The sequence below is a fragment of the Gekko japonicus genome, unplaced genomic scaffold, assembly GCF_001447785.1.
Source record: "Gekko japonicus isolate JY-2015 unplaced genomic scaffold, Gekko_japonicus_V1.1 scaffold565, whole genome shotgun sequence".
NCBI lineage: Eukaryota > Metazoa > Chordata > Lepidosauria > Squamata > Gekkonidae > Gekko > Gekko japonicus.
Window position 1 is genome coordinate 580,194 of NW_015176468.1, and position 15,461 is coordinate 595,654.

General features: G+C 50.6%; 1 protein-coding gene across 1 annotated transcript in view; it reads left to right on the plus strand.

Annotated features, from left to right (window-relative positions):
• PPEF2 (protein phosphatase, EF-hand calcium binding domain 2) overlaps nt 1-15,461 on the plus strand; it is a 59,252-nt gene that overhangs the window by 35,549 nt on the left and 8,242 nt on the right. The window contains exons 6-14 of the mRNA XM_015427107.1: nt 878-924; nt 2,387-2,553; nt 2,683-2,719; nt 4,004-4,153; nt 5,860-6,055; nt 6,105-6,121; nt 7,797-7,982; nt 9,935-10,077; nt 14,516-14,622. Coding sequence (XP_015282593.1) covers nt 878-924; nt 2,387-2,553; nt 2,683-2,719; nt 4,004-4,153; nt 5,860-6,055; nt 6,105-6,121; nt 7,797-7,982; nt 9,935-10,077; nt 14,516-14,622 — 1,050 coding nt within the window. The remainder of the gene's footprint in view (nt 1-877; nt 925-2,386; nt 2,554-2,682; nt 2,720-4,003; nt 4,154-5,859; nt 6,056-6,104; nt 6,122-7,796; nt 7,983-9,934; nt 10,078-14,515; nt 14,623-15,461) is intronic.

A 15,461-nucleotide genomic window follows, 5' to 3' on the forward strand; every position in this document is an offset into this window, starting at 1 on the left:
GGGTCAAAGAAAGCTGGGTATTTGTGGCCAAAAGGAACCAGAGCTGATAGTGGTGCCTTTGAGGAGCTGGACAAGTAATTCTCCGAGCATCTGATGCAGGAATCAATGGATCTGCTGCCTGCTGTTGTTGTACCAGCTTGGTGTTGTGGTTAGGAGCACGGACTCTAATCTGGGAGAACCGGGTTTGAAGAAGAAGAGATTGGATTTATACCCCGCCCTTCACTGCCCAAAGGTGTCTCAGAGCGGCTTACAAACTCCTTTCCCTTCCCCTCCCCACAGCAGACACCCTGTGAGGTAGGTGGGGCTGAGAGAGCTCTGACAGAAACTGCTTTTTCAAGGACAGCTCTTATCAGAACTACGGCTTGCCCAAGGTTATCCAGCCAGGTGCAAGTGGAGGAGTGGGGAATCAAACCCGGTTCTCCCAGATTAGAGTCCGTGCACTTAACCACTACATCCCCCACTCCTCCACATGCAGCTGGTGGTATGACCTTGGGTCAGTCACAAGTTCTCTCAGAGCTGTTTTCTCACGAGCAGTTCTCTCAGAGCTCTCTCAGCCCCGCCTACCTCACAGGGTGTCTTTTGTGGGGAGGGGGAGAGGAGATTGTAAACCGCACTGAGACTCCTTCGGGTAGTGAAGGGCGGGGTATAAATCCAGTCTCCTCCCCCTCCTCCTCCTCCTTCTTCCTGTTTGCCCCCACTTATATTCTGCTTGTATATTTGTAAATGAAGCAAATGTTGTGGACTGCCATGAGACTCTGGTGCTATTTCATCTAAAGGAGACTGAGGACTGTAACTTCTCACTGGCACTTGGTCTCGATCAGGCTCCGTACCAATAAGGGAGAAGCCCTCACTAAATTGACTTTTTCTTTATTATTAGGAGACTTGCATGGCCAGTTGAATGACTTGTTTCTGATATTTTACAAGGTATGTACTCCATGGTGGTGAACTTTATATGCTCAATTATATCTGCCAGGCGGATGATATAAGTAATTATTTCCAGTTCCACACACTCATGCAAATGCCAGAGCCTTGTTGAGCAGTTCAGCTAATAATAACAATAATGATTATCCTATGGCATTGTGTGTAGAATAGTCGGGAGATCCAAAGATTGTCTGGCAGTCTGAAGTTCTTTAGTGTTATGCACCACTAGGTGGCGAGCTAGTCTTGTTTTAAGGCTAGAGACATTTGCTAGCCTGGGCTATTGTCAGGGTGATAAATGGACCAGGTGGGCAATTATTCTCTTGAAGGATTTGAAAGGCTGTCACTTAGAGGAGGGCAGGGAGCTGTTCCCGTTGGCAGCAGAGGACAGGACTCGCAATCATGGGTTTAAATTTAAGGGTGGGAAGATACTGGCTGCATATCAGGGAAAGCTTTTTTACAGTCAGAGTTGTGCAACTGTGGAATCAGCTGCCTTGTGAGGTGGTGAGCTCCCCTTCACTGGTAGTCCTTAAGCAGCGGCTGGACAAACACTCGTCAGGGATGCTCTAGGCTGATCCTGCATTGAGCAGGGGGTTGGGCTAGATGGCCTGTCTGGCCCCTTCCAACTCTGTGGTTCTGTGATTCTATGAACCCTGCTTATCAGCCCGTCAGATCTCAGAAGCTAAGCAAGGTCGGCCTTGGCTAGTATTTGGAAGGGCGACCTCCGAGGAACACCAGGGTCATGAAGCAGAGGCAGGCAATGGCAAACCACCCCTGAACATCTCTTGCCTTGAAAACCTAACAGGGTTGCCCTAAGTCAGCTGCGACTTGATGGCGCTTTCCACTACCACACTGTTTTTCAATCACATAGGCTGTGGCGTACCACGACTTGTTCCCGTTGTAGATTTGATCGGGGATATTTTTAAGCGGGTTCAGATGATCACACATCCCTTACCCAACTGCTTGCATTGCACAACAATGCTCCAGGCACCGTCCAGACAGCTGCACCGCCCAAGTTTTTTAAAAAAATTCTTTGCACATGCGCACATATGCGCACAATGGTTAAAGTAAAAAAAAAAAACCTACCGGAAGAAGGACATTCAGACAACCCAATCGCAATCATTGTGAGAGATGGCTGTCCAGATTGGCAAAATCGCAGATTCAAAGTGGAAATACCCGGAAAGTACTTGATTTTCCCGGTGTCAGAAAACTCGCTAGGGAACCGGGAGGATCGTGCGAGTGAGCCCACTTTGGTGCAGGAGACAGATGTGGGCATCTGATCAGCAATTTTAAGTGCGAGAGGGAACAGCGGTGAAAGCTGATCAAAATGACCGTGTGACCACAGCCCAAGTCTGGGAAGGCTTTCAAAAACACCATGGCTCACTCATGACAACCATTTTATCCTGGCCCTTGACGATTACTTCTTAAAAGAACATATTTCTTCTCCTTTTCCTTTTAACTGGTACAGAACGGCCTTCCGTCTCCAGCAAAGAGATACGTGTTCAACGGTGACTTTGTGGACCGGGGCAAACAGTCCATTGAGATCTTGATCATTCTTTTTGCCTTCCTCTTGATCTACCCAAAGGAGGTCCACCTGAACCGAGGAAACCATGAGGACTACATGATCAACTTACGGTATGGCATCCCACATCTGTTGCAGGGAATCAGGCGCTTTTGGGGATCCTTTGGTTGCTGTACTTGTTTTGTTTTGTTTGTTTTTACCAATCATTGACTTACAGCCATATCATATCCTTACCCTTTTAGCTATGGGTTCACCAAGGAGGTCATGCGCAAATACAAGGTAAGCGACTTTGGAAAACTTGTTACTGTGCATTTTAAGAGAAGCCATGTTGGATCAGGCCAATGGCCCACCCAGTCCAACACTCTGTGTCACACAGTGGCCAAGACCCCAGTGCCATCAGGAGGTCCACGAGCAGGGCCAGAACTCCAGAAGCCCTCCTTCAGTTGCCCCCCCAAGCACCAAGAATACAGAGCATCATTGCCCCGACAGAATGTTCCATATATACCTTGTGGCTAATAGCTACTAAGAATGTAAGAGAAGCCATGTTGGATCAGGCCAGTGGCCCATCCAATCCAATCCTCTGTGTCACACAGTGCCCAAAACCCAGGTGCCATCAGGAGAGCTACAAGCAGGACCAGAACTCCAGAAGGTCTCCCACCGCTGCCCGCCCCCCAAGCACCAAGAATTCAGAGCATTACTGCCCCAGACATAAGAACATAAGAGAAGCCATGTTGGATCAGGCCAGTGGCCCATCCAATCCAATCCTCTGTGTCACACAGTGGCCAAAACCCAGGTGACATCAGGAGGTCCACGAGCAGGGCCAGAACTCCAGAAGGTCTCCCACCGCTGCCCGCCCCCCAAGCACCAAAAATACAGAGAAGCCACATTGGATCAGTCCAATGGCCTATGCAGTCCAACACTCTGTGTCACACAGTGGCCAAAACCCAGGTGACATCAGGAGGTCCACCATAAAAGCCAGGACTCCAGAAGCCCTCCTCCCACTGTTGCCCCCCCAAGCACCAAAAATACAGAGAAGCCACATTGGATCAGTCCAATGGCCTATGCAGTCCAACACTCTGTGTCACACAGTGGCCAAAACACAGGTGCCATCAGGAGGTCTATGAGCAGGGTCAGAACTCCAGAAGCCCTCCCACTGCTGTCCCCCAAGCACCAAGAATCCAGAGCATCACTGCCCCCAACAGAATGCTCCATCTACGTCTTGTGGCTAATAGCCACCGATGGACCTCTGCTCCATATGCTTATATAATTCCCTCTTGAAGCCGTCCCTGCTTGTAGCCGCCACCACTTCCTGCGGCAGTGAATTCCAAGTGTCAATCACTCTTTGGGTGAAGGACTTCCTTTGATCCATTCATTCATTTAATGGAGTGCCCACGAGTTCTTGTATTGTGCAAAAGGGAGAAAAGTACTTCTTTCTCTGCCTTCTCCATCCCATGCATAATTTTGTAAATCTCTCATCATGTCAGTTCCATCATGGGAGTTCCCTCCCCCACCCTCAACTGTGTTTCTCCTTCTCCCTTGTTTCCCTTGCCCTCCTCTGTCTAGGAACATGGGAATAAAATACTGAAACTGCTCCGGCATGTCTTCAGCAGCTTGCCGCTGGCCACCCTGATTGACCGGAAGGTTTTAGTTGTGCATGGGGGGGTGTCAGACACCACTGATCTGGAGCAGCTGGCCAGGATCGACAGGCGTAAGGTAGGGGTGCTTTGAGACCCTTTCACAGATGCCTCAAAAGCCACGCTTCCCTATCATCACACGCTTTCAGTTTCCCTGAGCAGTGAGAAAGGCCAGGGAAAACACGGACTAAGGTTGGTTTCCATTGCATGAGACAGCTCTGGAGGCTTATGGGGACCTTCATATTATTTGCCTTCTTTACAAATATACAAGCTCAGGTTGAGTCCAGCAGGCCCAGTGCCCCATATCATACATGTTATGTCTTGGGACTGAAACATCCCAGGACTGTTTCTACCAGAGACTGGCTGAGCTTGGAGCCCAAGAACAATAGCCCACCAGGACTCTGGAAGTAACCAATCAAGAAGTAATGTTTATGTAAATAGCCTATCGTTGGGATTGGGGTGTGTTTGGGCGTGGCAATTGCATGCTATTTAGCAGGGCTGTAGCCCTGGAGTTTAGCCTTATACTTGCTGAAATCACTAATAGAGTTGATCACTAGTAGTGGGGTCTGCTCATCCATGGAACCCAGTATTTAACAATACATGAGCGCATACATGAATCTGCCTCATACTAAATCAGGCCTTTGGTCCATCAAAGTCAGTATTTCCTTCTCAGATTGGCAGCGGCTGTTCAGAGTCTCAGGCAAGAGAGGTCTTTCATATCATCTTCTACTGGTCCCTTTTTAACTGGAGATGCTGGAGATGGAAACTGGGACCTTCTGTGTGCTAAGCAGATGCTCTGCCCGTGAGCCACCGCCCTTCAGTTCTCTAGAAAGAGAGTCTGTGCCAACTCTGTGCTCCGTCCTTCTGCTTTGACCTAACTACACATTCCACAGTCCTTGGGTTGTGTCCAGGTGCATCATAAGGTTGTGTCCAGGTGCATCACAAGGACTTCCCCACTGGAAACTCACTTCCAAGGTGCACGTGGGCCCAGGTCCAATCGTGGTACGTGGAGAGAGGGTTCTTAGGCCTTCTCCCCTGCACCATTCCCCTGACATGAAACGTCCCAAAGGAGCTGCTACATGCCGCAGTGGGAAGACGCATTTATGCCCTCTCAGCACATGTAAATCGCCCGACGGAAGCCTAAAAGCAGCCATAATCTGGAGAATGGAAATAAAACCTGCCATCAATACAACTTCAAAACATGTAAAGCAGGGTAAAATCTGGGGGGGAGATGGTTCATGGAGCCTCCTCAAAGACTCTTTGCGGAAGAACTCTGGAAGGCCATCGATGAGGGGTCCAGTGGGGTCTTTGGGGGAAGGAGCTCCAGAGCTCAGCCCACCTACGTTCCCCATCGAAGCCCTGAACTGACCACTGGCAGGTTGAAGAGACTCAAGCAGGCATTCCTCTGGGACCCAAGGGTAGTGGCAGGGGAACTGGCCCAAGATGAACCTCCTCCAAGCCCAAAGTTACCAGGCCCAGCCTGGCAACCATCAGGAGACTGGGAAGGGGAACATGGCCCCCCCCAAACTTCATGGTTTGATCATAGAGTTTCCAGTGATTCCTAGAGCGGCATGACATCACTTCTGGTGTCACTGGAAGAGGGCCTTGAATTTTTTGAGCTCAAAGGATGTGTTCAAAGCTTATCTACTGAATCAAATTGGCCCAGCATTTTGTACATGTGCCCCCCCCCCTTAATTCCTTTCAGGCCCAGACAATTCATGATTCATGACCCTGTATTCAGAATCAGTCTCTCTCTCACCCTCTCTGTCTCTCTTCCCGTTTTAGATTTTCTCTCTGTTAACCCAGAAGAGAAAAAGTGAGAAGATCCTGCGCCTCAGCGAAGTCGGCCCGGGTAGTGTTTCTGAAGTTTCACACCAGTCGGATATTTCCAAGCGAGTGCAGCAGTCAGTGCAGGAAGAACTGGAGTCGTGCCGACGGCAGGCGGGCCTCACCGAGCCCAGAGGACTGGAGCCTTCTATCGGTACCCCCTTGGCCTCTGTGTCGGAGCTGGACGTGAAATCCTTTGAATCTGTTGAAATGGAAGAGAGTGAAGTCAAGCAGGTGGGCTAGGGTTGCCAGGTCGGGGGAGAGTGGGTCTCGGTCTGGGACATTCGTGCGTACAGCGTGCGCACACCGTGATGACATCACCCAGAAGTGACGTCATCGCGCTAGGCATGTCGCCAGTGGACACTCTAGCATTTGGCTTGAAAACTCTATGATACCATAGAGTTTTCAGGCCGAATGCTAGAGCGTCCCCCTGGCGATGTGCCCAGCGTGATGACATCACCTCTGGGTGAGGTCATCATGCTGGGCACGTTGGCCCAATCCAGGCACTTTGGGGGTGGGGATCCCCCCTGCCAGCTGGATCTGGGCTAGGGTTGCCAAGTGAAATGTTCTTACCGGCGGGGGAGCCTCGCCGGGCTTCGGGAGCTGCTCCTCAATGTGTGTGCGCCCGTGCGCGCCGCCAGCACGTCACCGAAAGTGATGCGCGACGTCGATCACATTGAAGGCGTGGCCCCGATCGTCGGAGGGAAAACCATAGAGTTTTTCCTCCGACGATCGGGGCCACGCCCCCAAAGTGATTGACGTGGTTGCGTCCCCTCTGGTGACGCAGCCACGCTGAATCGGGCCTCCAAAGCGGGGGTTTACCCGCCCCCCGCCCCCATTGGCAGCCCTAATCTGGGCCGGCGGGTCGGGGGCCCTAAAGTGGGCTGGATTCCACCCAAGCACTTCACACCTCAGGGGTCATCCTGAGTAGGGAGACCCTTGCGTTAGATAGCTGAGAGGAGCCTTCACTTTCTCCTCTTTCGCTCTTGGCCAGAACCAAGTAGGGTTGCCGGGGGGGCCCCAGTGGAGGCAGGGGTCCCTCGCTGCCAGGCCCTCTGCCCGGCCACGAATCAGCTGGCCAACGGGGGGAGGGACTAATCCCAAAAAAGAGGGAGATCCATCTGACATGCAGCGACATGTCAATATCACTGCCCACATGACCTGTAAGTGACATCATCATGTCCAGGTTATCAGGGCGACGCTCTGGCATTGGGTCAAAAACTCTATAATAGAAACCAAATTTACCATAGAGTCTTTGCCAAATACCAGAGCATTGCCCCGACATCCCAGAAGTGATTATGTCACTTCCGGGCAATGCTCCGTCTAAACTGTGGAGTCTTGTGAGCAAAAATTCTACTTTGTGAGCTCCTGGCATGAAAGTTGTGAGCGAGCGGTGTGGCTGCTGCATGAATCAGTTTGCTCTGGAGCCCTCCCTTCCTGAGCTAAGACAGAAATGTGTGAGCCAGAGGCTAAAAAACTGAGCTAGCTCACACTAACTCAGCTTAGAGGGAACACTGCGTCCGGGTCATGTGGACAGTGCCGTAGGCACATCGCTGCATTGTCAGATGGGCCTCCGTGCTGCTCCCAGTAAGTCCACCCTGTCCCCCACTGGTTGTCAGGAGGGACCTGACAACCCTTGAACCAAGGATACGGTTGCCTCTGGCATTGTAGAGGAAGAAGAAGAGATTGGATTTTTGCCCTGCCCTTGGCAACCCTTGGCAACAGGTTAGTGTTGCCTAAATGTCTGCTGTAGTTCATTTGTAGAAAACCCGGTTGAAATTCAGAGCTGGGGAAGGGGGCGGAATTTTCTAGAACACATCGATTTCCGTGATTGCTGTTAATCTGGCCCAGAGCCAAAGCAGTATTGAACATGCCCAGTCTGTCCACCTCTGCAGGTCCTCGATATCCTGTGGAGCGATCCGCACCCTCAGGAAGGCTGCCGAATCAACGAAGAGCGAGGAGGGGGCTGCTACTTCGGCCCCGATGTGACGGCGCGCGTTCTGCAGAAGCACGGCCTCCAGCTCCTCATCCGCTCCCACGAGTGTAAGCTGGAGGGTTACGAGTTCTGCCACAACCGAAAGGTAGCTCAGTCAGACAGCTGGGAAATGTGGAGCTGGGGGGTAATGATAAGTGTTCACGTGACCTGATTGTGATTGGCTATCTGGGGGAAGTATTGCTAATTCCAAGCAGGCCCAATTCCGGGTTTTCGGAGGTCTCGGTCAGAGAGTTCCCAAGGCCGCTCCAACCTCCTCTGGCCATCACAAGGCCCTTTGGTTGGGTTGCCAGGTCTGGGTTGGAAAATACCTGGAGACTTTGGGGGTGGAGCCAGGAGAGGGCGGGGTTTGGGGAGGGGAGGGGCCTCAGCATGGTACAACGCTGTAGAGCCCACCCTCCAAAGCAGCCATTTTCTCCAGGGGAGCTAGTCTCTGTCAGCTGGAGATCAGTTGTTAAAAGCAGGAGATCTCCAGGCCCCATCTGGAGGCTGGCAACCCTACCCTTCGGTTTGCCAACCTCCAGATGGTACATTCTTAATATATATTCAGTTATCAAAGTTTTCTTATACCAACTCCAAAAGTATTTAATACAAAGTCAGAAGCTCCAAGCCTGAGTTACAGATCCCCAAATGCTCAAAATCCCCAAATTCTCAAAATGCCACAACCATAAGCTATAAATCAAGGTTACAATGAAACACTGCTAGGAGGACTGATATGCTGCTCTGAAGCCCTTGATAGTCAGGAGGCTGGTGGTTGAAGGAGATTTCTTAGAGCATGGGTTCCACTTGAATTTTGATCTCCACAACAGAAGGGAGATGGAGCTTTGAAAAAGAGGACGGAAACATGTTTATATGACTGGGATACACGTCGCTGCATAACTTCCAGTTGTTGATCTGTTATATATATTTGTCATATTGAGAACTATATCTGGCAGGACATGGGGAGAAACAGGATGCTCTGCTAGGTGGACTCTGGTCCTGATCCATACAGGCATACAGGGAGACCCAGTTTGGCGTAATGGTTAGGAGCGCAGACTCTAATCTGGGAGAACTGGGTTTGATTCCCCCACTCCTCCACATGCAGCTGCTGGGGTGACCTTGGGTCAGTCACAAGTTCTGTCAGAGCTGTTCTCTCAACGGCAGCCCTCGAAAGAGCTCTCTCAACGCCACCCACCTCACAGGGTGTCTGTTGTGGGGAGGGGGAAGGGAAAGGGGATTGTAAACTGCTCTGAGACTCCTTCGGGTAGTGAAGGGCAGGGTATAAATCCAATCTCCTCCTCCTCCTCCTCTTCTGCTTCTTTTTCTTCTGCTTCCACTGTTCTTTTTGAAAAGCAAATGACACTTGAGTATCAGGAAGTATCTACTGAATATTTGGTGTACAATGAAGGTGGGAACGTTCATCTCAATGGAAAATATTGCCAACTGGAGAAAAAAGAGGAGTACAACAGTTATGAGTCATTGTTGGAAATTATGATTTTTTGGGGGGAGGGTTAGCAAAGAATCCCAGAATATGCCTTTCAGGACTGTTTGGTTAAAAGACAGAATACAAGCTAATTTATTTATTTATTTACTTATTATCAAATTTATACCCCGCCCTCCCTGCAAAGCAGGCTCAGCAGGCTAATGTGTGGTGAAAATGTTATTTTTGTCTAGAAGGAGTAGGAAAATGTTTTGGCCAATGCGTACATATGATATGCTTGGGTGGTAGAAAGTGCCGTCAGGTCACAGCCCTGTATGGTGTTCGAGGCATGAGATGTTCAGCGGTGGTCTGCCATTGCCCGTCTCCGCGTGGCAACCCTGGACTTCCTTGGCGGTCTCCCATCCAAATTCTGACCAGTGCTGACCCTGCTTAGCTTCCGAGATCTGTTGAGCTCAGGCTAGCCTGGGCCATCCAGGTGAGGGCACGCTACATTTAGTGTGGGAAAATACAGCTGAAAAAATGATTAGTGAAGGCACATGAGGGGCCTTGGTTTCTCTTTGATTATCTCTGGGGCGGGTTCATATTGATTGTGAGCCCACCTTACCATTTATTTTTTTTAGGTCATCACCATATTTTCGGCTTCCAACTACTACGCCGTTGGCAGTAACAGAGGTGCCTACGTTAAACTGGGCCCGGACCTGATCCCTCACTTTGTGCAGTATCAAGCCAGCAAGATGGCGTCTCAGCTGACCATGACACAAAGGCAAGGTTTCCTTCCTCAGTGTAGAACCCCCAAGGGGATTTCATAAGAACATCGGACGAGCCCTGCTGGATCAGACCAGCGAGGGTCCTTCTAGTCCAGCATCCTGTCTCACACAGTGGCCAGCCAGTTCCTCTGGACAGCCAGCAACAGGGCAGAGAGGCGGAGGCCTTCGCCTGATGTTGCCTCCTGGCTCTGGGATTGATTGGGGTTGACTTCAACTATTCTTAGATGAGGCAACCCCTTGCTGTGGGGGCTTGGGGCTTGTATTGGATCAGCAATCTGTAGGGTTGCCAGCTCTGGGATGGGAGAGACCTGGAGTTTTTTGGGAGGTGGACGCGGGGGGGGGAGGTAGGGTTTGGGGAGGGGAGGGGAGGGACATGAACAGGGTGCAATGCCATAGAGTCCACTTCCCAAAGCAGCCATTTTCTCCAGGGGAACTGATCTCTGTCACCTGGAAATCAGTTAAAATCCCAGGAGATCTCCATCTATTACCTGGAGGTTGGCAACACTAGTGATCTGGTTTGATCCATTTAACTCTTGTTGTTATGACTTTCATTTCTACAATCTTACCTGCTGCTTTGCAACTAGCGGGGGATAGGGGGGGACTTACCGGAAGCATCAGGGAGGCCCATCCGACGTACCGTGATGTGTCCATGTCACTGCCCGTGTGACCTGGAAGTGACATCATCATGTTGGGGTGATGCTCTGGTACTTGGGCAAAAAAACTCTATGGTAAATTTGGATTCTACCATAGAGTTTTTGCCCAAATACCGGAGCGTCGCACCAACATCCCGGACGTGATGATGTCACTTCCGGGTCACATGGGCAGTGACCTAGACACGTTACTGCACGTTGGATGGGTCTTTTTTGGGGGGGGGTAAGTTCCTCCCTTGCCAGCCTCCCTTGCCAGCCTTCGTACTGGCAGGCCCTGGCAGTGGGGAACCCCCACCTTCGCAAATGGCAAATGAAACCAGACAGGAGAGATGGGCGAGGCATCAGAAAGTGAATGGAAGCAGGTGCATTTCCCCTGTATTTAGGGACCGTTACAGATAAGGAATGATTAATGAGGCCCTGCAGGAAAGGTAAGAGAGGTGGTGCCCTGTTGGTATAGTCCGGGAGGGAGTTTCAAGCAGCAGCATAGCTTCGCCCTGTTCTTAATCCGCAGCACTGGTTGTGTTCATTTCCACCTTCCTGGGTGTTTGTATTCTGCTTGAGTCTCCCAGAGCTATTTGCCTGGTGCAGGTGGAGAGGAGCCATAGTTCAGTAGGAGAACTCATGTTTTCCGTGTAAGGAGTCCCAAGTTTATTCCTTTTGGGTCTTTGGCTAAAAGATGGCAAACAAAAGGAAGACTGTTCTCTTCCTGCTCTGGGCCTAACTCTAGTATATACATCACACTGTCGATGGGTCTGTTCCTGGCCTGCGTTTGGAGAGACCCTGTTGAAACTTCGATTCTCAGGTGTGCATCCAAGCGGTAGAGGGAGAAAAATATTTTTTAAACCCACTGGCATCGTTTGCACCAGTACATCACTCTGGGTACAGCCTGGAAGTGATTGGCCGAATCTACATATGCATTTTAGAATCAGCTTGGTGCTGCTGTTATCCCATGTGGTTTAGAACTGCTGCGCCTCTGCTTTCAAGTTAGCATTAGGGGAGCTGTCCACTTTGTCTTTTTTCAGTTATCTAATCACAATCTATTGTTCATCACTAGATGGCCCCTGGGGGTTACTGGAGTGTTCTGGGACTGGAATGGGAGGCCCCACAGTGGAATGGTAGCCCCTGGGGTTAGCCAGGAGTACTCTGGAACTGGAATAACCGGCTCCAGAGTAGAATGACAGCCCAGGGGGTAGGAGATGTGTTCTGGGACTGTATTGATAGGCCTGGCATTCCAGTTCCAGGACACTCCTTTTACTCCAAGGGGATGTCATTCCACCATTGGGCCTGTCATTCCACTCCCAGAACACAACTGCTACCCCGAGGGGCTGTCATTCCACACTGGGGCCTGTCATTCCAGTCCCCGAACACTCCTGCTACCCCCAGGGGCTGTCATTCGACTCAGTGGTCTCTTATTCCAGTTCCAGAACACTCCTGTTACCCCCAGGGGCTGTCATTCCACTCTGGGGCCTGTTATTCCAGTTCCAGAACACTCCTGATACCCCCGGGGGCTGTCATTCCACTCTGGGGCCTGTCGTTCCAGTTCCAGAACACTCCTGCTACCCCCAGGGGCTGTCATTCCACTCTGGAGCCTGTCATTCCAGTTCGAGAACACTCCTGCTACCCCCGGGGGCTGTCATTCCACTCTGGGGCCTGTCATTCGAGTTCCAGGACACTTGCTACCCCCGGGGGCTGTCATTCCACTCCGTGGTCTCTTATTCCAGTTCCAGAACACTCCAGCTACCCCCAGGGGCTGTCATTCCACTCCGGAGGCTGTCATTCCGTTCCCAGAACACTTCTGTTACTCCTAGGGTCTGTCATTCTTACCCCTGTGAACTTAAAAATGAGAAACGCCATGACTACAAAGCAGGAATTGCAACTTTTTGAGCCAAATGCAAGCTCTTACTCGAAAAAGTTGCTGACTGTGCATTGCCCAGTCATATTCAGTGATTATAAATTTATAAATGTAATAAACAGATAAATTTCAAATATTTTTTTTTTAGGACTGGTAAATAGCAATGAGTAAAAGCAGCCATGCAGGAATCAAACCAACAATGCCCTGGTTTACAGGGCAGGAATTTACCCACTGAACTAAACACCAGGTCTTGTGGTTTAGAACTGTCAACATTAGGTTGACAGCGCAACGAAACCAGAAAGGAGGAGTTAGAGCAGCAAAGAGCAGCATTCATTTAAACCAGTGCGGAGCGGCTATGACAATGGAGTCACTACCAGAGGGCGGGAAACATATGCAGACACTGATTTTTATTCTGGCGCACTGCCAGCATGAAACCGGATGCAAATGTAGACAGTTTGTTAGGGAACAGGAGCGAAAATGTCAGGAAACTGGCAAGAAACACACGTGGATTCAACCAAAGGGTAGCTCTAGGAATCGCCAGAAACTCAATGGCTTTACCCATAAACAGTGTCTCATACAATTGGGCCCGGTCTAGAAGTTTCCAGTCAGAGCAGACAGTTCTGTTCTCAATGGGGCAGTGGCCTGATTGAGTGTAAGAGTCAAAATGCATATAAAGACACAAATGTATGTAACTAAGCCTCATTTTTTTAATGAAAAGCAATTTTAGGAGGCTGTGGTTATGAGCTGAGGTGGTAAGAAAGCTACTGGAGCCTTGTCACCAGTTTTACCGCTCAAAACGAGTCCTTTTACATATATCCTAGGGTTACCAGGCCAAGCCTGCCAACCGACAGGAGGGCTGGGAGCAGGGACGTTGTATGGGATGTTGCCACAGGCGTGATGACGTCACTTCCAGGAAAAACCCAGAATCGGCAGCCGGCAGCTCTAGGAGTCACCAGAAATTCTATGGTAAAATCGTATCGTTTCCACCCGGCTGTCACTTCTGGGTTTTCCCTAGAAGTAATGTTAGCCATCAATGCAAGCAACACTGCCTGGTTTTAAAAAAAAAATTCCCTGCTGCAACGTGGAGTGGCAGCAGTTGGCAATGAGAGGGGGGTCCTATGGAGAAAGAGTTGCACTCAGTGTTCCCTCTAAGCTGAGTTAGTGTGAGCTAGCTCACAGTTTTTTAGCCTCCGGCTCACACATTTTTATCTTAGCTCAGGAAGGAGGGCTCCAGCGCAAACTAATTTATGCAGCAGCCAAATCGTTTGCTCGCAGCTTTAATGCCAGTAGCTCACAGAGTAGAATTTTTGCTCACGAGACTCCACAGCTTAGAGAGAACATTGGTTGCACTGATTCATTTATAGGGTTGCCAGCCTCCAGGTGGGGCCTGGGGATCTCCTGCTTTGACCACTGATCTCCAGCTGACAGAGATCAGCCCCCCAGGAGAAAATGGCCGCTTTGGAGGGTGGGCTCTGTGGCATTGTGCCATGCTGAAGCCCCTCCCCTCCCCAAACCCCACCCTCTCCTGGATCCATCCCCAAAGTCTCCAGGTATTTTCCAACTCAGACCTGGCAACCAATGTTCCCTCTAAGCTGTGGAGTCTTGTGAGCAAAAATTCTACTTTGTGATCTACTGGCATGAAAGCTGTGAGGGAGCGATTTGGCTACTGCATAAATGAGTTTGCTCTGGAGCCCTCCTTCCTGAGCTAAGACAAAAATGTGTGAGCCAGAAGCTAAAAAACTGTGAGCTAGCCCACATTAACTCAGCTTAGAGGGAACAGTGCTGGCAACCTCATTCATTTAGAACCCAGCTAGTTGTTCACAGGAAGCATAACATCTCTTCAGATGAGCGGAGCAGGGGTTGTATGTACGTGCGTGCGTATGGCTCTTGGCTGGTCTTCATGCAGCAGAAATGCTTCCCTGTTCCCTGCAGGATCAGCCGAGTGGAGGAGACGGCCTACCAAGCGTTACGGGAGAAACTGTTCGCTCACAGGTCAGACCTGACCACTGCTTTCAAGAGCTTTGATAAGAGCAATTCAGGTGAGGCTAAGGAAGACGAGGATGCTGGGACAGGAGACATTGCCTGTCGATGCTACACCACGAGGGCTGCCGGCTCTGGCTTGGAAGCCTGAGGAGAGCGGGTTTGGGGGAGGGGATGGACTTCGGTGGGACATAATACCATATACCTTGTGGCTAATAGCTTCTCGTGGACGTCTGCTCTTAAGAACCTAAGAGAAGCCATGTTGCATCAGGCCAGTGGCCCATCCAGTCCAACACACTGTGTCACACAGTGGCCAAACCCCAGGTGCCAACAGAAGGTCCACCAGCAGGGCCAGAACTCCAGAAGCCCTCCCACTGTGGCCCTCCCAAGCACCAAGAATACCAAGCATCACTGCCCCAGACAGAGTGTTCCATCTGTACCTTGTGGCTAAGAGCCACTGATGGACCCCTCCTAAATATGTTTTTCCAATCTTCTATAAAAGTACAGCATCAGCCTCTAATAAAAGAATTGCCTGGGAAATACAGCAGGTACAAGGAAGGAGGTTTTCATTAGGTCAATAAAGGGAATCAGTTTTGCAATTCTGGGTTGGGAAATTCCTAGGGATTCGTTGGTAGACCCTGGGGCAGGGGAGGGATCTCAATCGGGGTATAATGCCGTAGAGTCAGGGGTCATTTCGTAGAAAAAGAGCTAGGGGAACTCATTAGCATAACTCATTAGCATATGCCACACCCCCTGACATCACCGGAAGTGTGTCATAAGGCCACACACCCCGCCCCCAACGGTCCCGGCTGCCGGCGGCGGCCTTGCAGCTCCACTGCCAAGCCCCATGAGGGGCCCGGCAGTGGAACTGCAAGGCCGGCGGGAGTGCAAGGAAGCC